Source organism: Danio rerio, chromosome 10 (assembly GCF_052040795.2).
Source record: "Danio rerio strain M-AB ecotype USA chromosome 10, GRCz13ab, whole genome shotgun sequence".
In the NCBI taxonomy this organism is placed as follows: domain Eukaryota; kingdom Metazoa; phylum Chordata; class Actinopteri; order Cypriniformes; family Danionidae; genus Danio; species Danio rerio.
The window spans coordinates 31741324-31768247 of record NC_141030.1 but is presented as its reverse complement, the minus strand read 5'-3'; the positions used below and the strand labels follow the sequence as shown (position 1 = coordinate 31768247).

At 36.0% G+C, this 26924-nt stretch overlaps 1 protein-coding gene across 4 annotated transcripts in view; it reads left to right on the top strand.

The window, feature by feature from the left end:
• Positions 1–26924, top strand: part of med13a (mediator complex subunit 13a) — an 89133-nt gene that overhangs the window by 32829 nt on the left and 29380 nt on the right. For 3 of the 4 annotated variants that reach the window (XR_015500174.1, XM_087268697.1, NM_001281468.2), the window contains 5 exon segments: positions 11053–11198; positions 17472–17669; positions 18197–18391; positions 18497–18659; positions 20998–21111. Coding sequence is in view for 3 of the 4 variants with exons in the window: in XM_087268697.1 (XP_087124823.1) it covers positions 11053–11198; positions 17472–17669; positions 18197–18391; positions 18497–18659; positions 20998–21111 (816 nt within the window). In the remaining variant the exon portion in view is untranslated. 4 annotated transcript variants of the gene reach the window in all.

The window sequence follows — 26924 nt, the reverse complement described above, 5'->3', positions numbered from 1 at the left end:
TTCTGCGCTGCGTTGTCTTGCGTATGAGCACATAGTGTCTTGTGGCGGTGGTTTCTCTATAATTAGAGGATCTGTGGGGAAGGGCGCTCAGAAGCTAGGCTCCGAGGAATGCCAGACAACTTGTTTTGTTTTATTCGCTTATTTATTTTCAATGGATAACGCACTCCAGCCACATATAGCTCAGCGTAGTTTATGTGTGTGTTTGTTGTAACTATGCTCAGTCACTAGGCGGTTCTCCTATTGGCTGGCTGCGCTGTCACACGGCGCTGCTCTGTAACCAAACCCTGATGTGTTTTAGCTGCTTACATCATCCTTCATACAGGTCAGAGCTGTGATCGTGCACACACTCTCTCTCTCTCTCTCTCTCTCTCTCTCTCTCTCTATCTCTCTCTCTCTCTCTGTTTCTCTCCTGGTGGGTGTGAGCAGCAGATCTGTTACCATGGCTAATCCACAGATCCAGTGTGTTCTTTTATGGGCAGTGCTCACAGGGGAACTGGGTGATGCGTGAGCCAGTGTAGAACATGATGCATTCCCTGCACGTCACTGCACATTACTCAACAATTATTGTGGTTTAATGTCGCAGTTATACTGTATAGATGCCTCTCTGATTCTTCGGTTTGTTTAGTAGGGCAGCAGGGGAGACTGACTGAGAGCGCAGAGCTGAATATATCTATCATGATATCTACCTGCGCTGAACCGAAGGCATTTCGGCACATCTGTATACACCCTCACATAATGAAATCATTTGCTTGCGTAGGCACAAAATCATCTGCATGCTGGAAAAATGCATCCCTGGGCTACCTTGAGATGCACACCTATGACAAACTACATGCTAGGATGTTTTTATAGGGGTTTGCGCGTAACTATTACAAACGCATTCACACACCAGCAGATGCAACATCTTTTCAGCAATGGGATTCCACTGAGAACGAAGCGGCATGTGATCTTGTGTGGCTATCTATTATGAATGAACTTGCTGTAGCTATACTGCTAAAAGGATGAATTTGTCCACATCAGGTTCCTTGATTCTGTGTGGCACTGGTCATGACCGAGACAAAGAACCGTTTGCATCTATGTAGAATAGAGATGTTATTTGTGGAGTCAATCCTGTTAAGACTCTGATGTGAATGCATGAATGTGTATTAATATGTTTTGACAGAACAAGTAGTGACAGATTTTCTTACATATTGTTAAGCATGCAGATAAAAAAAAAGAAAATATGTAGGTCTGGTGTATGAATTACGAGCATTAATGTTTGTGACCTGACACCTGAAGGATTGTTTTAATCTAAAGGTCAACCATAATTTAGAAAGTAGTAGCTTTTTATTACATTAAACTACAGTGGTCCCTCGCCATAACGCAGGAGATGCTGCTGACCATCACACAAAAATTTGGACTTTTGTACATGCTGAAGAATTGTTTAAACAATAGAGAAAAGTGTGAAAATGTTAATGCCTGTCTAAAAAAAAGTGTATAATGAGTGTAGTGAGGGGCTTTACAGCCTTTAGACATCTATAACAATTGTAATAAATAAAGCAGACTACTTCGCGGATTTCACCTATTTTGGGCTATTTTTAGAACGTAACTTCCGCAATTAACAACAGACCACTGTAATGTATTTTTTTATTTTAATTCTCCTCTCTACAAAAGAATTTAAGGGAAAACATTAAAGGGGTCTTCAACTGTTGCATAAATCTTAAATTCTATGATTATTTATGATATTATAGATTAGTTGTATGCATGACAGAAAAATTATTATGTGAGTTTTTGTCATGTTTTCAGATTGCAAGTTAAGTAGTGAAGTAAGCAATGCTCTCCTGCTTTGTTTGATTTTGTTGCGTTAATCTTATGAACTGAATAACTGAAAAGGTTGTGATTCGCATTCGTTAAGTAATTGAGTTATGTTTTTTATTTCACATTCTTTGGGAAATGTAACCACAAGCATTTTGAGCGTTTTAGCTCAATGCCTTAATGTGTGAAACTGTTTCCTCCATCCATGCTCATTTTCAATTGTCAATCACATTACGTCATTAATTAAATTCTCAATCATTAAAAACAATCCAATTCAGTGACGTGTATATAAAGAATAACAACATAAGGGATTTCACGGCCACATACAAAAAAAAACTTTATCTTCATAATCGAAGACAGAATTGTTCAAATAATTATGATAAAGAGGTCATGTTTTCAGATATTGAAACCTTAAATCAAGGTGCTTTTACTTGATCTGATATTTAAAGATAAAATCTTTATTTAAAGATAAAATCTTTATCTTCATTTAAAGATAAAGTTTATGCTTAAAATAAGAAAAAATATATTAGGCGTTGGTCTGAATTTTTTCTTTTTAAATGAAGCTGATTTTTTCCATACACACTGAAATGCATCTAATCTTGATTTAGCTCTTTAATTTCACACAAAATAAGAATTGATATTTTTCGTAATTTACGGAGTGGAAATGTTTGAATAATATGTTAAACACATTAGGGCTTCATAATATATAATTTTAGCATCGATATCGCTATGTGTTCATCCACAATAGTTACATCGCAAACATATGCAATTTTAAGTTGACTTTGCAGTGTAATTTTTACATTCGCATATACAAAACCATAGTGCATGCACTATTTGCTTTGTTGCATTTATCTATGCTTATAGTTTGTTTATTACATGCTATGCATAATTCATTCCCCTACAGAATCATCCCAGTCAATCAAAATGAATACATTCGCTAACACTTTAGGAGCCAATTCTCACTATTTACTAGTTGCTTATTAATGCTTATAAAGCACATGTTATGTATGAACTTATTCCCTAATCCTACCCAATACCTAAACTACTAAAGAGCAAATTAGAAGTTAAATGATTTGCTAAGAACTTTAAAACTTTAAAATAAAGTGTGATCAAATATTTTTTCCAAGTATAACAAGGTACTGTTAATCGCAATATACATTGCAGAAAAACTAAATATCGCAATGTCAGATTTTTCCAATATCGTACAGCCCTAAAACACATTAATGCATGTGTAAAGAACACTTTAAATGCTACATTCCATATTCTAGTGGATTGGAGTTTAGGTAATCATGCCCTCAATATAATGTTTGTAAAATGTAGTCAGTCAGTAGGAATTTGTATTGTCAGTGTTGGTAATGCAGCATCTTGTCTGCTCTCTAGATATTTATGTTTTAGGAATATCGTCTATATATTATGTATTGGATATTTTAGAATGGAACATACTGTATTAACCACAGAAACCCTGTTAAATACATTCAGCACTATTTCCCCAAATTTTGCCTTTTCTGTCACTGCATTGTGCATGGGAATGGAGCATTGTGACTCCAGTGTCCTCCCATGTTCACAATTTGTTCTTGTTTAATTTTGAATCTTCAAAGGGATGTGCAAGTGATTTTTATCATTGACTCCTCTGATAACCATTTCTCCTCCCTTGGGTCGCTTCACATATACACTAAGTAGTAAATCTGGACTGTTCAGGGCAGATCCAGAAAATTGCTGTAAATCTAGAACCCTGACTACAGCTCCTCTCCGCAACTTTCTGTGCTCGTATCCACCAGACGAATGTGAGATTCCTGACATTCCAGAACTCCTACTCCCTGACTTCCCATTCCTGTTCTCCACTCTCACACACACTAACTCGTCGCCGCTACACGCTTCTCATAGACATCAGAGGCCATTCTTGAAATGTCAACTCTTTCTCCATTTCTATTCCTGTTTTTCTTCGATGCTCCCTATACTCTGGCCTTGACTCATCAAAAGCTCCTATGTTGGCTTTAAGGAGTGTGTGCAGAGTGTGGATAGATTTACAATCTGTGGAGACGTTCCAGGGTCTCCGGTCTGGCACCTCCCAGTATTTTCAAAAAGCATGTTGATTAAACTTGAAATTTTGTGAGAATTTATGGGCCGTATATTGAGAAAGTCAGGGCGAAATGGCCCATTATAGACTAGACCTAGATCAACTTGCATCCAAAATTGCTCAGAAAATGATCTCCTCTACCAATTCCTCTTTTAAAAGAAACCCAGCTTGTCATAGTCTTGAAATTAAACACTTCACCTTGAACAATTCAAAAGCAGTGTCTAGGGAGCTGTTGTGTTATTTTTACAGCAAGTTTTACATTAAAGCGTAATTCAAAACCCTTCCATGTGCAGCAGTAGTGATAATCTTTGTCAAGTTTGAGAGTCTCTGAGGCGTGCAGCCAATCAGGTCCGCTTTTAGTCGGAACGTTGGCTTTGTATTTAGTGAAAGCCTGTTACATAAGATCAATAAACATTTAATTAGCATAAGTGACTGTTGACTAACAAACGTTTTGTTTGAGAACCGTCTCGCCGGGTTTGTTCAGCTGTTATGACGAGGCAAACAGTTAAAGTGTGCCGATTGCAAGCTCTAGTCGTCGAGTCTAGAGGCTTTTTAAGTTGCGTTATTGACTCTGAGCGCTTCGTTTAAAGGCCACACTTTATGAATGAGTGTGAGAGTGTCCTCCCTCTCGCTCTCTCTCTGTGTGCGTAAAGGCTTTGTTTGGAGGATCTTTGATAGATTCAATAGAGCGTGTATGTTTGTGTGTTAACTGTCGTTGCTCTGTGGTCGACTGCTTTAATCTGAAGGTTTTTCACAGAGTCTCAGTTCTCTATTTGTGGTAAACACGCTGCTGTTAGTAATGCACTTCAGTACAGTGGCTGACATCTTCCAGGGTTTGGGTTGGGGAGAGGGTGTTTAACGACATGTTCGTCTAGTTGATCACCTGATCTCGCTGCTGCTATTGGTCAGGTGATGGAAAACAGACAGTTTGTCATGTGGTTTAGACGCATGCAGCATGCGTGCTAAGGGGATGCTTGATCCTAAAATAAAAATGTGTGAGAATGATAAATGTTTATAAGATTTTCTCAATGTTTTTTTTCTTTACAATTATAAAAATAGTGCTATTTTATAATTATTTCTATTACATTGTAGTATTTAGATTCTTGTCTTTCTATTTTTTTCACTTTTAAGTATTTAATAGTTCTGTTTTTTTTATTACAATAGTTAACCGTTTAAACACATACTTGTATGCCACTGGGCCTTTGAAGATGTTGAGTGACTGTTAAATGTAATGCATGCTAGATGCTTGGACGAAAGTTTTATAGACAGCTCTGCCACAGACACGCCACCTGTTTGCTTGCATCTGTGTGTGCGTTGTGTGTGAAGACGTTGAGATGTGAAGTGTGTTTGTGGGTTTTGTAGTAAGGCTTTGCTACGCCCTGACCAGAGTCACTGCTTGCAGGAAGCAAGTAACAGACCAATACTACAACTGTGGAATGTAACCTCTTTCATTTTTTTTTTTCATCTTCATGCTTTTTTTCCACTACAAGCTGTTTTTAATTTGTTAGTGCTCTTTCTTTCTGCTTATTTTTTCCCTCCAAACTCAACAGGATCGTGTTACCTTTTTATGACCTTTTACCTTTCCTTTTTTTCTTCCTTGCTTTTAAGAATATGTGCAATCATGATGATTAGCTAGCTTTTCAAACAGTAGGTCGTGTTTTTTTTTTTTTTTGGCCTCTTTTGACTCAGACCATTATATTGTTTTCAAAACTGTTCAAGTTGATTGGTCACACTTTTTATGCATTTGAATTCAATTTCCTCAGTTTATTGGACTAAATTCACTTATCAGCAGTGATGTTGTGGAATATTACAATTCAATAAATTGTAATTGTATGTTAATGTTTTTATTATCTGGTGCTAGCAATGTTGGAAAAAAACTGTTGTGCTGCTTAAGTTTTTATGCAAATCAGAATTAACTACATTTATTGGAATTCATTGTGGGTATGCCCCCCCCCCCCCCCCTCTCTGACATCATTCTGAAATCACAGCTGCTTATATCCTGTCTCAGAAATATAAAGATTAAATTATAAGTGCCTTTCACACAGTGATGCCTGTTAGTGGTGTAATTGATCGTAAATCTCACAGTTTGGATCACATTATAGTTTTCCAGTCACAGATCGGACCATTTTTCGTATCAGCTATAAAAGGGGAGGAGACAAATGTAATGTGCCTTACATTTATTACAAAAACAGTATGGCAAGAAACATTTGTTTTTAACAGACAGAACTTAGAGCCTGTAATTTTATTAAAAATAAAATGAAAAAATAATCAACTGATTGAAAATAAACTAAAATCTTCAGTCCTGTGTTACTACTACTGTTGCTGACAACGCTAAATGTATAAAGTGTATATTTAGTATAAAATGTATTTTAATTAATATTTAGTCTTATTTTGAATAAATGACTCGGTTATTTACACATAAAACTTTGTTTTATTGCTAGATGTGCAGTTTTTGAAGACTTTTTCAGTGGCATATCGTTGATTGAACCACCTATTGGTTAAAGAGTGTAATTGTTGCCTACAATTTTTATTTTTGAGTTTTGTTAAATGCACATGATGGTGATTTTAATCTTTACCATAAAAATCTGTTGTTTTATCTAAACTATAAACTGTTATCCTAGTACTTCTGTGTTATTTGACTGTTTATAACTTCAAAACTAAAAAGACTAAAGACTGAATCTGTTAGGATTAATAAACGTATGCAAATCACCATTGTTTACAATTTGTCGCGTGGTTGTTGAGATCATAATCTTTTAGTGATTAATCGTGCAGCTTGCACTGAATGCATTAATGCAGGCTAAACAAGTAGTGACAGAAAACACCTTTAATAACCTAAGAAACCCACCACATCCCGAATAACCCACCACAACTTGTTTCGTCATCATTATATTTTACAGGTAAACCTAAATGCTTTCATACATTTGTTTTGAATGACTCCAGAGGCGGTCTCTCTGCAATTAAATAGAAATGACATGCGCTTGTATTTGTTAACATAAAGGGAGTCACGCGGTTGACAATTTCACTTTTAATCAAAACGTTAGCATTCATGCAGCTGCTTTTGTCCAAGACAGACCAAATAGCTATAGAAAAGAATTGCTACCAACCGAAGGCAGAAGTGCTAACCGCAGCTAAAAACCGCTTTATTTACACATTTGACTACATTACAAATGCTAATGAAATGAAGGAACACTTTCACATGTTGAAATGTGCAGAGTATGTGGTGCTGCAGCTTGAGATACTTTTTTAAATGAAAGTCTACCTGTGTTGTAGACCACTCAAATCTGACTGACAGGAGTGCTCCTTCATTTCTGTCACGCAGGTGAACGGAGAGTGCAGGTAAACTCACATCGCTTTATCGTAAGCATTTTATCAATCATTTTTTCCACAGTTGACACTAGTAAGGAACTAGAAACTTTATCTGACTAACTGGCAGCAGGTAAATGTGTCTTGAGAAGGATTTAAAGACATATATTTTGATAAATGGCATGGATGTAATCGCGTCTGAGTGTTGTGATTGGCTGGAGAAGACATCTCATGCCAGTGCATTCTAGACCTGAACGTGCTCTTTCTGGTCATTTTCCTTCTGTGTTCACAGAGAGCAGCATATAATAATAATTCTGCTAATAATTCTGACTGCTGTATACAACTGTATACACACATCTTAGTGCAAAGAACTATGCAAAGGACAAAAAACTAATACAATTTAACATGAATAACAACAAAGCCAAATGATTGAAGTTACCATTTCTATAACAATACAATACAATTTGCCTGGCTGGGCATTTCTGTAGTTTCTTTATACATCAATCACTTTTTCCAGTCTTTTCTGAATTTTTTTTTTATTCTTCAACGTGTGCAAGTTTTTACTTGCCATGATTTCTTCAATAATCTCAAACTAAACTGTACAATCCAAATGGGGTCTTTAATCCAATTTTTGATGGTCTTTTTACATGCCACAAGGAGAATCTTACATAAATATTAGTTTTTTGAAAGTTTCATTTAGAGAGTGTTAACTTTGGACTGGGCTGGAGTGAACTCGAGAAAGGAACAGGTCATGTTTTTGTTTTGGGCTTGGTCAGTGATGCACACACTAATCGCTCTGTCTGCAGCTGAATAGAGAACTTCAGGAGCATGCTGTTATTGAGCGCGATGTGTGTGCCGATCATGTGATCAAATGTGATGGTGCAGCAGTATTGAGCTCTCTCAGAGAGCCTTCTTTTGTGCACGCCGTTGTTGAACTTTTAAGACCTGTGTGCGGCTGAAATAATGGAACAGAGTGTAGTTGCACTGATATCTCTACAGGAGGCAGTCTGTTGTCATATCTTGACCAAGAGCCTGTAGTAGAGCATGAGGTCAGTGTGGCGTGTGACGTAGTTGCAAATCGCTGTCTCTGTGTGGTTTAGTGGCCTGACCGTCTTTTCTAGGTCTCATTGTTTAAATGCAGATGTTTGGCAGGTATCCACATTTGATGGCACGCTGCCTTTGATTCTGGAGACACGTTCTTCGGGTTTATGACCGTCATTATAAAGCCTGTCACTAATGCTGAACTTGAGATGCTTCTGTAAACTCTTTCTCTTATATCCTGAATAAGTGCTTGGGAAGGTGCTAAGATGTTCTAAGTGGTTGCAGACAAAAAGTCTGAAATGCATACAGGGCTGTGCAATATGATGTATAGAGTTGAATTCAAAATGATTAGCCCTCCTGTGATTTAATTATTTGTATATTTAGTCATTTTTTAAATATTTCCCAATAAATGTTTAACAGAGCAAAGAAATTTTCACAGTATTGAAAAATTTGATGATATATTTTTTTTTCTGGAGAAGGTCTTATTTGTTTTATTTAGGCTACAACAAAATAAAAAAAAGCATTTTAAGGTCAATTTCATCAGCCCCTTAAGCTATATATTTGTTGTCTACAGAAAAAAAAACACTTATACAATGACTTACCTATTTACCCTAATTAACCAAGTTAACCTAATTAAGCCCTATAAGCTGAATACTAGTATCTTATAAAATATCTAGTAAAAAATGATGTACTGTGATTAGGACTGTGCAATTTGGGGAAAATATCTAATGCAATATTTAGTTTTATTTTTTTATTTATTTATTTTTTTTTGACAGACATTGCCATTTTGATTTGCAGTTTAATCTTATAGTCAAGCTTCAGCTTAATAACCTGTATCATAGCTTCTTACTGCTAAAACGCAGTGAGTATTAGTTAAAAAGTAGCTAAAAGATATAACTTACTCAAACATTAAATTTTTTGTTTAGAAATGAAACACAAATTTTTCTCTAGAGCAAACAGTAAACACAAATAAAACCTACCCTTCTGTAAACAGGTTGAACTCCAAATAGGTAGATTGTATAGCCTATTATACAAACAAAAATAATAATAATAATTCTAAAAATACAGAACACTCAGCAAACTAACATGGCTGAAACTCTGAAACTGTACTTTGCTGTTGCTTGCTACTAGATTGAGTGTCACTGGCAATACTTTCAGTTGACTTTTTAACAAGACACTTATCACTCAATTGTGCTCACTCAATTGCTAGTAAGACTATCACACACAGACGGTAGTCATGCATTTGCTCTGGGCATGGGGAAATTAAATACAAATATATTTCATATCATGGCCCGTTGCGATTAGCTGATCAAAACATTTCAAATTGTGATTCTATTTTGATTAATCGCACAGACCTAACTGTCATCATGGCAAAGATAAAAAAACAATTATTTGAAATGAGTTATTAAAACTGTTATGTTTAGAAATTTGTTGGGGAAAAAAACCTTCTCTCCGTTAAACAGAAATTGGGGAAAAATGATTCAGACTTTAACTGTATATCGTTTGGATAAAATAAAAAGTGTATAATTTTACATATTACGTATGTATGTGTTTTACTGTTTATTTCATGTTGTCAAATGCTTTATTTTTTAATGGTAGTACTTTTTCATAATTTATATGAATGAAATATTACACACCATTATAGGGATGCAGATTGAAACATGGCTAGAATTTGAACAGCTTTGTGAGAAAATTGCAATGTTTACACTTAGTTTTTTATTTAGCAATGTTTTGAATTTTCATGTTGGATCTGTAATCAATAGTTTTTTAAAAAAAATTTGTTTTATTAATATTTATTTTATATTTCTACATTTTTAATTCAAACATTTGTCCTGAAGTTCTAAATAAAGTGAGAAATGATCACATATGAATGAGCACATTTCTAAGAAAAATGTAACTAAAATGTAAATATAAGCATCTAAATGGAAGAATTTCTTGGATTGGTTCTAAATCATGATATATTATTATTAATTAATTTGAGATTTCGGTCATATTGCCCACTTTTAAATTCATATTTTTATTATTTCTTGTTGCCAAGATATTGATTGCATGTTTTCTTTTACTCTGTGTGATTCATGAAGTCATCCATGACTGTGGCACAAACATTGTATGAGGAAATGATGTTAATAATGCTTATTGTTAGCGAGCCGAACAATCCCTTGAACTTAAGTATGAGCAAAAAAGTAATTGCAACAATTACTGCAGCAAGCCTTATTAATTCACTCGCACTTATTTTACAAACGCTTCTTTTTAAAGCATAATGTAGTGGCGTTTCATGGAAATACAAGAGGTTTTTCTGGTTTAGTAAATTTGCCAATGGAGTACTTTTGCTTTAAGATGCTTTAATGCCTGTGATGATTCCAGATCAGCAGAGCAACTCTAATGCGCCATGGAACGAAGGATTTTAAGCACATATTAGAAAGCTGGCGTAGTTTGAACTGATTTTCACAGAGCTCAGGCTTTACAGAGCTCCGAGTGTGACTAATGTAGAAGAAGTGTTATTGTCCTTTTACATATATTCAAGAGCCTCATACATATTCATGAGGAGAAGGGTCAAACACAGTGTAATCCTTGAGGTCAAAGAGCAAACGCTTGCATCTCAGTGACGTGTGATGTTTCTCACGCGTTTGAGATATTGACAGTGCTGTTTTTAGTCACGAGTGACTCAGATTCATTCTTAGGCCTGTAATGATCGCATCAGATGGCCATCAAATGATTCACGGGAATTCAGTGACGCTGATTAACTGACTCACTCAATCCAATCAGATGAGAAATCCATGTTTGTTTTTTTGAAGCACGTTCTGCTGCTTAACTTAAACACCTGTCTTTATCATTTTCAGAGAACACCTGTCTTGCTCCTTCACGTTCTTCCTGCATGGAGACAGCAATGTGTGCACCAGCGTGGAGATCAACCAGCACCAGCCCGTGTACCACCTGAGCGAGGATCACCTGACACTGGCCCAGCAGGCCTCCAGCCCATTCCAAGGTGATTAAACACTTTTTAAAAATATGCATTTTCATCATTTCTTTTTGCCCCCCTCCATCCTCTGCTACTGTTACTCCTCGACCTCTTTCTCTTTCCACCGTTTCCTTTTTCAACAGAAAGATGAGGTTTATAATTAGCAAAGCCCAGTGGCATCCTGCCTGCCCCTCTTTATCTTGAAAAAAAATAAATAATTAAAATAGAAATAGTGTTAAAGGCCTTTTCCTGTTATAGAAAACTCGGGAAGAGGAAAGTGTTCTTCATTACCGGTAACATGAGCTGGGCTTAACTTCAGGGAGCTCTGCACATCCCGAAATTCTGTAAATGCTTAAACTGAATTTGAACTGATTTGATGCTTTTTTTAATATTTTTTTTATTTTTTTTTATGAAGTTAAACATAAATGTGGATTTCAGTGGCCAATTCTAAACATTATTAGCAATAGTGGTTTTAAGCGAGCTTGTTTGTCATTTGTAAACATGTCTGTCTGGGGCAGAAATCCTTGCGCTATTAAATCAAAATAGACAGTTCAAATAGTTTATTAAGCATAGGAACGGTCAATCAGTCAATTTCTTTTGGACATAATAAAGTCATACTTTTTTTACTCTGATTTACATTTACTGGCCAATTAATCAGCCAATCACATGGCAGCAACACAATTAATTTAGGCATGTAGACATGCTCAAGACAATGGTTGTAGGTTTCAGACAGGCTGGTTTGAGTATTTGAGAAGCTGCTGATTTATTGTGATTTTCATGCACAACCATCTCTAGGGTTTACAGAGAATGGTCTGAAAAAAAAAAAGAAAATATCCAGACAGCGGCAGTTCTGTTAGCACATGCCTGTTGATGCCAGAGATCAGTAGAGAATGGCCAGACTGGTTCAAGCTGATAAAAAAGGCAATAGTAACTCAAATAACCACTTGTTACAACCAAGGTATGCAGAAGAGCATCTCTGAATGCACATGTCCAACCTTGAGGCAGATGGGCAACAGCAGCAAAAGATCACATCGGGTGCCACTCCTGTCAGCTAAGAACAGAAAACTGAGGCTACAATTCACACAGGCTCACCAAAATTGGACAATAGAAGATTAGAAAAACGTTGCCTGGTCTGATGAGTTTCTATTTCTGCTGCGACATTTGGATGGTAGGGTCAAAATTTGGCGTCAACAACATGAAAGCATGGATCCATCTCGCCTTGTATCAACAGTTCAGGCTGGTGGTGGTGGTGTAATGGTGTGGGGGATGTTTTCTTGGCACACTTTGGGCCCATTAGTACCTAATGAGCATCGTGTCAACGCCATAGCCTACCTGAGCGTGGTTGGTGCCTATGTCCATCCCTTTATGACCACAGTGTACCCATCTTCTGATGGCTACATCCAGCAGGATAACGCGCCTTGTTACAAAGCGGTCTCGATCCAATAGAGCACTTTGGGATGTGGTGGAATGGGGAAATTTGCATCATGGATGTGCAGCCGACAAATCTGCAGCCAACTGCGTGATGCTATCATGTCAATATGGACCAAAATCTCAGATGAATATTTCAATTACCTTGTTGAATTTATGCTATGAAGGATTAAGGCAGTTCTGAAGGCAAAATTGGGTCTAACTCTGTACTAATAAGGTGTACCTAAAAAAGTGGCCGGTGAGTATCTCAGTAGGGAAGAAAATCGCAGTATCTATTTCATGCCAACTTAATAGTCTTACCTGAGATTTCAAAGCCCTCGATTGCTCTTGTGTTCAGATCACATTTCAGTTTTGAGGCACAGATCAGATCATATTTTGGATCAGCAAAAAAAAAAAAGACAAATATAGTTTTTTTTATTGTATTTCAAGAAGACTTTGCACAATAATATATTACTGTATGAGACCTTTAATTTTTCTTTTTTTCGACTACTCATTCTGATTTATTACTGATTAATTTGTTCTGCCCTTAACGTTGATTACATGGAATTCCAGTTTTTTAAATGTTTTATTTATACATTGTAAAACACATTATAAAAATATACAAAATAAAGGACAACAAAAACATGAAACAACAAATACACTGGGGAGTACTTTGAGCAAAAAAAAAAAAAGCTAGTGCAATCTTACATGCAGAAAATGCAGGTCTACAATATCCTGACCAGAACTAGTATCCAGTACCGAGTTAGGGGTGGGGACTCAATCAGAAAGAACAGGGTCAAGCTGAAAAGTCTGAGACCTTTACTTTAAATAAACTCAAAATTAATCTGCTGAATGAATTTAGTATTAATTTTACATTAATAATAATAATAATAATATCAAAACCCACAATAGTTATTTGATAATTGACTCCCTCTTTCCTTTTTAATTTCCTTTTCCTTTTTTGATTAGCATTATATATAAAAAAATCTTTGTTAAATGATTCATTTAAAATGCTTAATGTTAATTTAAGACCTAACCAGCTATTTTTACTCGAATATAAATATTATGACACATTTCTATATGCACCTCACTGTTCAAACTCAATACCCACTGTAGAGAACTGAATTAGGGAATGCATAGGGTCATATCTGTCTCTGCACGTGCTTCTGGCTTGTGTTGGTTAGTGTGAGCAATACATAAAGATGCTTTTGTGAATACTGTACTAATTCACACGTACACATTAAATGCAAGCACTTTTCTTCAGTAAAACAAACAAAAAGGTGTGAATTTCCCTTTCTACTTTAAGAAGGAATGCGCTTGCTTTTGATCTTTTAGATTTTAATATTACTCTGTAATATAGTTTATTCAGTAAGAGGCAATATAGGTGTTTACTTTCTGATAAAACTGTACATTTATTTTTTGTGGTCATATCTTACAATAATTGAAAATGCTTCTATACACATGACCTGAGGGATGTTTTTCAAATACTTCTATTTTGCAACTTAACCTTTGCAAATCACTTGTAAAAAGCACAATTACTCTCTTGATCACATGATTGCCGAATCATGGGTCATGGTCCAAATCCACTATCCGTTTAACCCCCATTATTCAAAGAATGTCATTAGGGATATGTATTATTATAATTTTTTTTTTACATATTTATACCTTTGTTGTCACAATGCCTACTTGGGAATGTAATTAATCCAAGGTTTGGACCAGTCGGCATCCACAGCTTTGTGCTAGATCACACATGCTACTGTTTTGCATAATTGAGATTGTTTGTCGTTCCTTCAAATAAAACTGTAAAAGCATAATTCATCCTTTCGGTGGGAAGTAACCTTTGCAGTGAATCAGGGACGTGTGATGTGTCAATTGGAACCAGCTGACCTTTTTCTCGCTCGCCTGCTCTCTCTCGATCTCCTTTGGTCTGCTGCTCACCGTTTCTGACAGTCTCGGATTAGTGAGCGTGCGAGTGTTGCGACTATGACCTCATAAAGAGCAGTGAGAGGGGTGTAATGAACTCATAGCTCACTTAACCGAGCACGAGAGAGGGAGAGAGCGAGACTAGTAGTGCGCCGATTGCTTGACGGAATAAATTTGAGGTGAACAGTGTGACATTGGAATACATTTGTTTGGCTGTTTGTCTGAAGATTGCTTTATATCAGTGTGATGCCCCCAATCAAAAGCAGACCAGAGCAGCAGACCTCTCTCTAATGATGGCCGATGCGTGGACACCTCTTTAGTGGATTCCATGCTTCAAGCTCCCCTGCAATGCAAATTCTGACCTTCTGGCCTACCACCTGCCTGAAGAGCTCAACGCCTGGCTTCCTTTCTGTAAATATTTTGTGCATCTCAGTGGAGGCTTTTCTGATGCGCTGCGACGAGTCGGTGGTCCAGAGGCCAAACGAGTTCCGGCCCTGTCATCTTGGCTCAATCAGGGAGCTGTCGGATATTAAAAGAGCTGTTTTTGCCTGGAGAGAGGTTCTGCGAATGAACCATGTTTGTTTTGTTGTGTCTAGCTGACTTTTTTGGTCGTCGTCTTCCACAAAAATGCATTTTGGAGACTTCTGTCTTAAAGCCAGTGTTGATAAAGGATAATGATCTCTGTTAGAGCGTGTAGGTTTAAGTCGCTGTAACCCATTAAAGATGAATCGTGCCACCTTTCCATTTGTATAGCCCCCCTCCCCATTCCTTTATCCCATACCTCTTCCGGATGGACGGAGGTGTCCTCTGTCATTGCGGCTTTTATGGATTTGTGTGATGAAGGCCATGGAATGAGCCGGCTAATGGAAGGACACAGGATGGATTCATCCACTCCCCCCTCTTTCTTCTCCCTGGAAAGCTCCTTCCTCTTCCTAACCCATAATATGTGGATCAATATATCAAGACAGTTAAAGAAACACACAAGTGCAGAATGAGATTTCCCTGGGAAATTTTGTGTCTACCTACCACAATGTTTAGCTGTTTCTTTAGGCATGAAAGCAGCATGTAACAGAGAAACTCTTGAGAAACTGAAGTGTTTTGCTAAGATACCAATAGGGTGGAAACTGATGCTGTTGCTTCCACATTTATGCTTCACCTTGTCTCTTTCTTTCACACTGTTTCTGTCTCTCCCCCTCTGAGTGACCTGTTTATTTAAGTTGGTTTATGGGCTTTGAATGAGCACGGCTTGGCAGTAACTGGAGGCTGTGTTGATATGAAAGGGTTTCGGAAAGTGTCTAGGAGAAAGGAGGAAGGAAAGAGACCCGGCTGCAGTGGAGGAGTCATTTAAGACCACAGTTAATGAGGAACAGAAGTGGAGGGAGCGGTTGAGAGAAAGCCAGGCGGGAGTGTTTGTACAGTGTTCCCCGCTTCATAGATTCATTTGCTTTGGCCCTGTTCTGATTACACGCTCTTAACTTTTCATCTGTTTCTTCTGCGTATGCTGGACTTTTTACATTGCAACAATCAGTTTGGGACATCTTTACAATGAAGGCTTCAGATAAATGTCACTTGATTGTATATTTGCTGCTACCATGTTAAACAGGTTTACATGCATGTGTACACAATAATGATATAATTTGGGTACTGGAATTGGTAAATTGCTCAAGGCCAAATTGTTTATCCAGCCATGCATGTTACATGGTCTTGCAACTCCCTTTGTGTACTAGATAGCTTTGCAGGCAATTAAAAATATCATAGCATATCAAATAATTCAATTGCAGTTAAACTGTTTGTGCTGTCTTAAAGAAAAGGTTAAGGGAAAATATTATATTTTCTCTTTAAAAGTAATTGCATTTTAATGTTAAATATATTTTAATAAAACTAACTTTTTTCAGTTACATACAATAATAATAATTATAAGGATGCACCGATACCGTTTTTTTTTTGGAACTGATCCAATCTCGATACCAAAATTCTGAGAATCGATGGATGCAGATTCGATCCCGACACTGTGCCGTTTTAATTTTTTTAAAGCATAGTACAGTTTCTGTAGTTCTGGTGATCAACTCCAATCACAGATCTTCTTTAGTACAAATACCAGACCTATAGGTAGGCCCACACGGAATCTGCGCATGCAGAATTCCGCAGATTTTCCACAGAATTCCGCAGATTTCTGCCGATTTTTAGCCCTCATTAATTCTGTTTATTTACTTGAGTAAATGTGTAAATCTGAATTTATTCAGTTTTTATTCAGTAATTTATTTTTCTTTTTATTTTATTTATTCAGGTTTTAGTTATGATACTCCGCTGTATACTCTCAAAATAATTCCTCAGAAGTCTGCAGATTTTTACCAAAATTCTCAGCAGAAATGGCAAAAAACGTCCGCAGTTTCCGTCTGGCCCTGCCTATAGGCCTACTGTATATGACAGACACACAATCTAACTAAACATGAGGCTTGTAAACAAGGCTACATTATTTGAGCATTTGTTTTGACATTGATCTCTTGTAGTCCAGCTTATGCTTTCTTTTTTATATGAAGATTTTTCTTTGAAACCTGTAATAGGCTACCAATATTGACACTAATCGATGGTAAAATAATCAGCCTTTTAGCAAAGCCTGATATTTTCCATTAGGTTTGACGCAGACTAAACTACAGTGTTTGGCCAGTTTTACTTGATAATCCGATCCAAGTTTCGGGATTGGTGCATCACTAAATAATTATATATTATTATTTTCACCTAAAATAAATATATTGATATTTGCATAAACTCCCTTTATTTGAGTAGCAAACTGGTATTAAAAGAGCACCATTATTATGATTATCTCAAATAATCTCCATTAGATCTGATAATCGTGACAGGCCTGTGTCCCAGATTCTTGACCTTTATGCCACTATGGCCCGGTATCTCTTGTGTTCTGTACTGTATGTAGTGCGTATCACTAAATCTTCCCTCTCATTCTTTCTACAGTGATTCTGAGTCCATTTGGACTGAACGGGACACTGACCGGCCAGTCCTTTAAGCTGTCTGACCCTCCGACACAGAAGCTCATTGAAGAATGGAACCAGTTTTATCCCATCAGCCCAACCTCCAAGGAGAGCGCAGAGGACAAAATGGAGGACATCGACTGGGAGGACGATTCCCTGGCAGCAGTGGAAGTGCTTGTTGGTGAGTCAATATATTTTACTCATATAGGCTGGTAAATTGAATATTTGCTTTGTAGGCAAAATACACATCTGGAAACAACAGACAGGCCACTTGACAATTCTTTGTATTAGTTCATTTATTAAGTATGGGTTTGAGTAAAATGTTAATATTTGTTTTATCCTATAAAGGTCTACAAATATTGTAATTTAGAGCATTTTTGCTCATTGAAAATCAGGGTTTTTCTACCAAATATTAATATTAAAAGTTTTAAAGTTAAAGTCTGACGTTATAACATTGGTGTTATGATGTGTAAAAATGTGTATGAACATAAAATGTAATGCCAAAAAAGCTCTAAATGACAACATATTTTAATTTGTAAGAAATGTCATCACATATTTTACAGAATAAAACTAAAATGTCAAAATGTTTTATAGATAAACGTATAAATATAAATCTTTTTTCTAGAGCTGTATTCATCGGTCTGGCATGCAGATTTTTGTGTGCATTTATTATTTTGTATTAACGTGTTTGTTATATTTGCTTCTCAGGTGGTGTGCGCATGGTATATCCAGCATGCCTGGTGTTAGTCCCGCAGTCAGACATCCCCACTATAACACAGACGGGCTCCTCGCACTGCACCGCTGTCTATTCAAATGGCCATCAAGTGCCTGCTTCAAACCGTGACCCTGCCATCTCTTCAGTGACTCTGACTCCTCCCACCTCACCTGAGGAGGCTCAGACAGGTAATAATCACACCTTAACCTCATCTCAAATCATTGATCATCTTATTTCACGGGCAATACCTGTTACAATATTTCTCAAACTTTTTTTTTTTTTGTCTTCTCTAGTTCACTCTCATTCGGCACAGAAGTGGATGCGGTTGCCGGTGGCGATGGATGGATTCAGTGTTGACAACACCAGTCATCACGGTGGCAAGATTCCACGAAGGATGGCCAGTCAGGTGGTTGAAACTGTCTGGCAAGAGTGCAACATCAACCGAGCTCAGAACAAGTGAGTGTGTTCAGAGAGAATCTTACATCTGATAAGCGTCTTTTACAGTCATGATGAATCAAACAGAAAGAAACGTCTTATCAGTGATTGACTGTTGACTGTTTTATATGTAGAAATGAACTCTAGATAAAAAGGTTAAGTAAGAGTCATTAGGACTAGTTGTCACAATTTTTCTGTAAGGGTTTTAAGCTCGAATTTTACAGTATTTCTTGTTACTTTTGAATCGAGTATGTTTCAATTGCTTATTTCCTGGGCACTAATATTAAAGTAAAAAAAAAAATGTATTTGCTTAGCCAAGATTTGCACTTGTCCTCTAGTATATCACGATTTTGACAACAAAGGCTTATATTATATAGTAATATTATATTTATAGGTATAATAACAAAAAGAACCAATGCTTTTTTGTTTTATTTTAAAATGTTAATTTTAATGTATATATTAAGAGGTAAATTAATTTTCAAATGAATTAAATTGCAAAAGATAATAAAGTACAGTAGGTTTGCAATAGCATCTCAGTATACTTCTGTTAACATCAACATTTGTTGCAATTGTTTTTGTTTATAAAACAAAAGCAGTATTTTTACTTATTAGCTCCATTAAATATGAAATTACCATGAACTTAAACTAAAATAAATGCAAATCGCGATTGCCACTGTAGTTTGTAAACGGTGTTGTCATTAACGCTTTATCTACCTACAGTAGATATTGTTGCTTTTAAAAAAGTCTTAAAAACAACGACTCACAAAGTGAAATTTTAAGTCACTTTTTCTTGTTACCTGTTGTAAGACACACACACACACACAAAAAAAAACAATAGATTAAAAATCCAAAATAAAAAATGCTATTTTTTGTAAGAAATTTCATTTGGTATGTTTGCATCTTTATTTTAATATATTTTTTGTTGATCAGTTATTTACAAAATAAACAAAAAGAATGAATTTTAGGCGAAGTGTCATGAAAATAATAAATTTTTCAATAATAAGGGAATTATGAATTAAATTCAAGACCTATTATAACATGTAAAACAGTATTTCTGACAATTTTATAATTTTATACCTTTATAGTTTGAGTTATGAATTACAGTATTGCAATAATACTTGATATCGTGATACTTTAGCTGTTAAAGTATCGTAACATAAATGAATGGTATCGCAACAACCCTAATTGGACGTAGTTTTTATCTTCAGTTTTAATTATTAGTGGTAACAATAAGGATCTTATTTTTTTAAGTGTTCACAAACAATAGACCTATAATATTTGCAATAGTGTCTCATTAGTATACATCAGTTAATGCATTAACATTTATTACAGTTGTTATTGTTTATAAAAAAACAACAGCATTTTTACTTATAAGCTCCATTAAATAAGAGATCACCATGAAAATAAGCTGAAATAAATTAGCATCACCTTAGATTAATAAATGCATTGTAAGTAGTTTTCATCTTCAGTTTTGTTTAATTATTAACGGAACAATAAGAGCCTTATTTTCTAAAGTGTTCACAAACAATAGGCCTATAAGGAATCAGAATATCTTCAATCAATATGTTGTCCAGACCTAGGCCAGACTAACATGTTAAAATGTTTAAAATAATATAGAATTATAAAATAATCTTTACATTCTTTAAAGCATCTCTTAAAAATAAATTAAACATTCACAGTAATTTTAAAGTGCTCTTAATAACAATAATCATGCATGCTCATTAATGGTGTATGTTATATTATTGAACATTGACACGTCTAAAATGGGTGCATAAATGTGGTATATGCACAGGGACTCACATTTCAGTAAGTCAGATCAAGCGCTTTTGCTAAACTGTCATGCCATTATAAAATCACTACTTTTAAGATCTAGTTTCTTTAAAATCAATGATATTCACTGCCTCATTAGAACAATATAAAGTGGGTCTTAGACTGGACAGAAAGCACTGAATTAAATTTCATTGTTCCACGCCATAGCTTTAGTTGATTTTACCACAGTATTTTCAACAGAGCTTCAGCACTCTTTCCTCTCCTTTACGCTTGAATGACTAAATTAATGCTTAAGTCTATTTAATGGATTATATTTTAATTAATTTACATTATCGATGCCGTTAAAGGAAACTTATGAAATTGAAAACAGTCACATCAACCTTTCACTGGAAGTTTATTGGTGGCTGTAAAACACTTGCCGTGCATTCAGCCCATTGACTTTCAATCTTAAACAAACCCTGGGAAATATTCAGTGGGGTATAGCGTGCAAACAACTAGCCTTGACGAAGTGCCATGAATTTTGTGATTTAGAAGCTATTGAAAAGATGCAGAGATTTGATCCCAATCTTGATTCACTGTGCATCCACAGACGGAAATTCTCTGCCACGGCCTCCAACGGAACCAGCGAGGAGGAGACACTAATAAAAGTGGGCGCCTGGGACTTTGTGGACTCCACACAGAGATCAAACTGCAACTGTTCCAGGTACAGATGTCCAAACTCACTCAGTCCTGTACACTCGTATATACGCTCTCACCGTCCTGCTCCGCTGCTGCTGCTGCTAATCGCTTTTCAGCTCTGATGGTGTCATCTGTCACTCATTAAAATGACAGGCATTACATTTGTCAGAGTATTTAATGAGCTCTTTATGAAAACCGGAAAAAGTAGTTTGAGTGATGGCATTAAGCGCTGTCTTAAGTCTTGTTCTGATTCTTTATTTCCTTCTCTGATGTAGACAACTAAAGCTTGCTTTGATTTCAAAAGTTGGCATGTGTGAATGTCAGGCTGGATCTAGTCTTACAGTTCTGTAAATGGCTCCATTACATTTTGGTTCCTGTGGAGTTCTAAGTTTTATTTATTTTCTTTTACTATACATTTAATTTATTTCACAACCAGAGACATGATACATTAGTCAATGTTCCCCAAGAATGTAAATATACCCAAAATTACCCAAATACTAGTTTTCAATGGTGCTTCTTTTGCCAAATGTTGAAGGCCTATACTAGAGGTGTCCAAACACTGTCCTGGAGGACTAGTGTCCTGCATATTTTAGTTTCAACACTAATTAAGCACTCCTTAACTAGCTAATCAAGCTCTTTCTAGGTATACTAGAAACTTCCAGGGAGGTTAAAGGAAGTTGGAGCTAAACTATGCAGGACACTGGCCCTCCAGGACCGAGTTTGGACACCCCTGGCCTATACTAATAAAATGACAGATTCAAACTAAAAAACAATACTCAAGTAAATGACAACACCACAACAATATCAAAAAACCAAGAGGTAATTTCCTCAAATTCAACTTAATGATTTAAAACATACACATTCTCTAACAGGGAGATTTTGTGGTACCAAATTCCACTGATGCAATGGTCTAGAACAGGGGTGTCCAAACTCGGTCCTGGAGGGCCAGTGTCCTGTAGAGTTTATCTCCAACTTGCTTCAACACACCTGCCAAAAAGTTTCTAGCATATATAGTAAGAGCTTGATTAGCTGGTTCAGGTGTGTCTGATTAGGGTTGGAGCTAAACTCTCCTGGACACTGGCCCTCGAGGACCAGAGTTTGGACACCTCTGGTATAGAAGAAAAATAAGCTTGACCATAATGCATTTTTCTAAGTGAAATAATGCAATCAGCTCTTGCTGCACCTCCAGTTACTCTGTTTTCTACGTATTTAAATTGTCAGATAGAAGGGGAGGAGCTAAGCCATGCATAATCTTGTAAACTGCACAACCATTTTTAAACTTAATGATAATGACTGGTTTGGATGGTATCTAGAAAAGTATCTCCTAGGGCTGTGCGATTTGGGGAAAATATCAAATTGCATTTTTTTGTTAGATATTGCGATTTTTAAAATTTGATTTGCGATTTAATTTTGTAGTCAAGCTTCAGCTCAATAATCTGTATTGTAGCTTCTTACTGCTAAAATGTAGTGAGTGTTCGTTAAAAGAAAGATATTAACATCTCTTTATCATAAACATTTTTTCAAATTTGTTTGCAAATATTCATAAATTAAACACAAATTATCTCACCTCTTACCTTACCTCTTTTTTTGTACACAAGTTTAACTCAAATTAAGAAGATAGTGTAGCTTATTATACAAACAAAAAAGTGATACTGCAAAATGACAAAAAATATGTGTGATTTATATGTAAGTATATATCTCCTATCCACCATTTGGATGAAGTTTTTAAATCCCTCTTTGGTCACTGCATTAAAAGGCACTTTGAAACCAAGATATTCTCATACTACCGACGTTATGTTTTTCTTTGATATTAATTTGTCTATCAATGCTTCTGAAGCGGCAGATGCCATCATCCCACTTGTTCGCACTTTTGTTGTTTATTTGCTTTTTTTTATTATGGGTGTTCCGCATTCAGCATTTTGATTGGGCAGAACAAAAGTGTGCTCATTCCATTGGCTAGTAAGGCTGTCACAAACGGCAGTCACACATTTGCTCTGGGCGGGGGAAATTAAATAATATATATTTCATATCACAGCCTCTTGCGATTAGCTAATCGCAACATTTCAAATCGCGATTGCGACTTGATTTCGATTAATTGCACAGCCCTAGTATCCCCTCTCCTTTTAAAAATAAAACCCCAATATCATCTAGTCTATCACAGCTCTGCCAGAGAGAGTTGTTGAACTCGAGCTCATAAAAAATAAAAAGCAAATGAGAAGCCCATTGAAGGGGGCGGGGCATGTCAGATACTAGATACTTTGGTTAAGATTTGACGAGAAACTAAATAATGAATTGATGTGAGGTAAAAAAAACTATCAATTTAGACAGACTACAAGTTTTGGATGTTTATATCTGGTTTAAAAGCAAGTTTTGTTACTGTTTATACAGTTTATACACTCGCTTATAGATATAACTAACCTACTGATACTAACCTTTAAAAGCATGAACACAACTTTGATCCAATATGTTACCATATGGCATGGCAGCAAAACTGTTAAGAAGTTATCAGTCTTAACACCCAACATTAAATTATTATAGAGCTCTGAGTGTGTGTATGTAGTTAATCATTAAAGAGGGTGATAACACTTTTTAATTAATTTATGTATGAAGTGAGTTTGAAAATGCAGCTTAGTTATCATGACATCAAACCATTCAATAAAAAAATAAATGAATTGCAAGCAATTGAACAAGTTAAAACGATAACAGAGAAAATCATTTGACTTATAATAATAACATAAATCAATAAATTTGTTACAAATATTCGTATGCATTTTAAATAAAACATAGCAATCATTGCTGTAGTTACTGTCATTGAGTTTAATTATTTGGCAGAAAAGACATGAGACTCACTTGCCAAGTCGCACAGGGCTTTAGAGTGTGACCAATCGTGACTTGACGATTGTGTGTTGTCTATGTATCCATGTCTGGATGACAGTGAGATAAGACCTCAGATTCGATATGTGGCTGCACATCACAGTTACTTCACTGCAAACTTTAAATATTGGCTTATCTAAATTGGCTGTTCATTCCATTGAAAGGGGAAATATTGCCAGACAGACGAAGTAACTTTCGGTTTTGAAAGAGAGCGTCTTCAGTGATAACAGACTGCACACAAATAGTTAGTGGATAAAACACACACACACACACACACACACACACAGGATACACTCCTGTGGGCCTGTTTATTATTGATTTATTTAATATTAGATGCACAATACTTAAGTGCAAAAAAGAAAAGTGTAACTTCAGAAAAAGTAATCACTGCGATTTCTGTGGTTGCTGTGTTTCTTTGCGTTTGACTTGTCAGTGGCACGGTATTGCTAAATCACATTTGTTTTAATCACAAAATAGGATTATACAGCCTAATTTAGTGTAATATAGTTTACTTTAATTATTGTAATCATTGTGATGTTAAAATATGCCTCAGTTTCATATTTCAGCCTTGTTTATCCCTTATATAAATATCTAATTGTATACAATGTCATTCAGTCGAAAATTTGGGTGCACCTAACATTTGTGCTGGTGCACCTAGGAAAAAAGTTAGGAGCACCAGTGCGACTAAAAAGTTAGTCTAGAGCCCTGTCACAGAAAAACAAACTAGTTTACATAATAGGTGCACTCTAGGATTATTTTGGCTTGCACTAACAGGGCTTGAAAGGAAAAGCGGTAGACTTTTAGTATCAACGTGTTTTAAAAAGTATTGTTGCTGTTGACAGGATGATAATGGTATTGTACACCAGAAACAGTAAGTGCTAGCAAGTATATTTAGAGTGTTGTTAGTAAAGTTAACACAGACTTGATGTTGTGCGGCTGTGCTGTTAGTGTTCACTTTTTCTTCATTGAGTAGCTGTTCAGTTCAGGCCAAGAGAAGGCCAAGCGCCCTGGGACTGGTGTCATTTGCCAAATATGTTTTTTGGAAGAGACCCAGCATGAGAGGTGTGATGAAACTTGGAGTCCCCCCTTGAAGTGAAAATGACCATGCGCGACTAAGATCCTTTCTGCTTGCTTAGCATTCTGCTTGCATGAGTGTGTGCATTTGCGACTGTCTGTTGTCTTGCATTAGGTTTGTACAGCTGAAATTGTTTTGAGTATGTGGATAAGAGAGGGTATCATTTTACCCCTGACTAGGGCTGGGCGATATGGTTAAAATTTATATTACGATATATTTCTTAATTTTGGTCGATATGATATAATTCTGATATCGATATGAACAATATTAAAAACACAGAAAAAAAAACTGTCAAGAATGCACACAATAGATGTCTGTACCCACAAATGTCTGCAAACTGAATTTGCAAAGTCAATAAACCTCCAGGCTCTTATAACTTTTAGTTTTTTTAAATGAAAACAATACAAAAAAAATGTATGTTCACTTTTTATTTGTATTTAGCCTTTACAAACAAGTAATGTGAAATAAACTGTCAAAAAACTATACTCTCAGACTTGGCTTATTTATATAAATAATATATAGATAGTTCATGGAGGTTAGCTTGACCAACGTGAACAGAAACTTTTATCATGTGGATGTATGCAATATGCATGCATCAAGTTTTTATGTATAAGCGCAAGTTTCATCCATGTTTTGAGCATTCAATAGTATAGGTTTATATGCGGGGAATTATAGGTGTATATGCACGTGTGAAGCGAAGTTTAATTTAAATCCTACATGGCGCCTCTAGCCATCTGTTTGCTTCATAGACTTTTCTTCTGACACCGCTGATTTCTGTGTCGGGAAGGTGGATGGTGGTGTGGCAGCAGGTTGGCTTAAACGTTTATGATGCCTCATCTTCTGTCATTGCTTCTAACTCTCAGTATGTTCTATTGGGTGGAACAGATTTGATGTGTCCCTAATGCTAGTCGGCATCTCTCTCCCGCACATTTAGAAGAGCAACCAAACCATAAGTTTATCGGAACTTAAAAATCCGAACCATTACCACACCACTGCATTAGTCTTTCCTCTCTCATCAACTAATTCGTCTGCATTCTTACTTGTAGAAGCTTGTTCATTCACATCTGTATTCAGTACACACTTCAGGGCAAACTTTCTGCGACGGAGCTAACCAACTGCTGTGCTGCTGAGCGCTGGCAGTGTGTCGGTATTGTCACTTGCAGGATGACGTACATCATGCTCTTTCTGACGGCTGAGCACTGACCGTCACAGTGACATTACACAATGTATAGGATTTTATAAATATAATAATATATATATATATATATGAAAATTTATATTGAACTACCAAAAATAAGTTTCAAATTCATATCACCCTTTTTAAAAAGAATTCTATCGCGATATATATTGATATAGAATTATTGTCCAGCCCTACCCCTGACTGTTATATGTTGAGATTGTTTAACTGGCAGGTTTGTTTGTGCAGGTAAATGTTTCTCTTTTTAAACGCTTTGGGATAGTAAGGTTTCTGTAAAAATGTAAAAGTATTATCCTTCAAGTCGATTAAATATGCTGACGCTCAAGAAACATCTATTACTGTAAAAAACATTGTGCTGTTTTTGTGGAAACTGAAAAATGTACTATTTTCTGGATATTTTGATTAATACAAAGTTGAAGAACAGTATTTATTTGAAATTACGGTCTTTACTGTAACTTGATCAATTTAATGTGTGCTTCCAGAATAAAACAATATTGCTGATTCCAAATGGTAGTTACTGACCCATGTCTTCACACTGTCTTAGTTGTAACCTCAAAGTAATGTTTGTAATTTAAATAAAGGTGGTTGACCTCCAGATTCCTCAAACTTTGCATGAACTACATACACTAGCCTCTTTCAACTAAAGTGCATACACACATACCACACTATTTAATATATGAACTAAACTAAA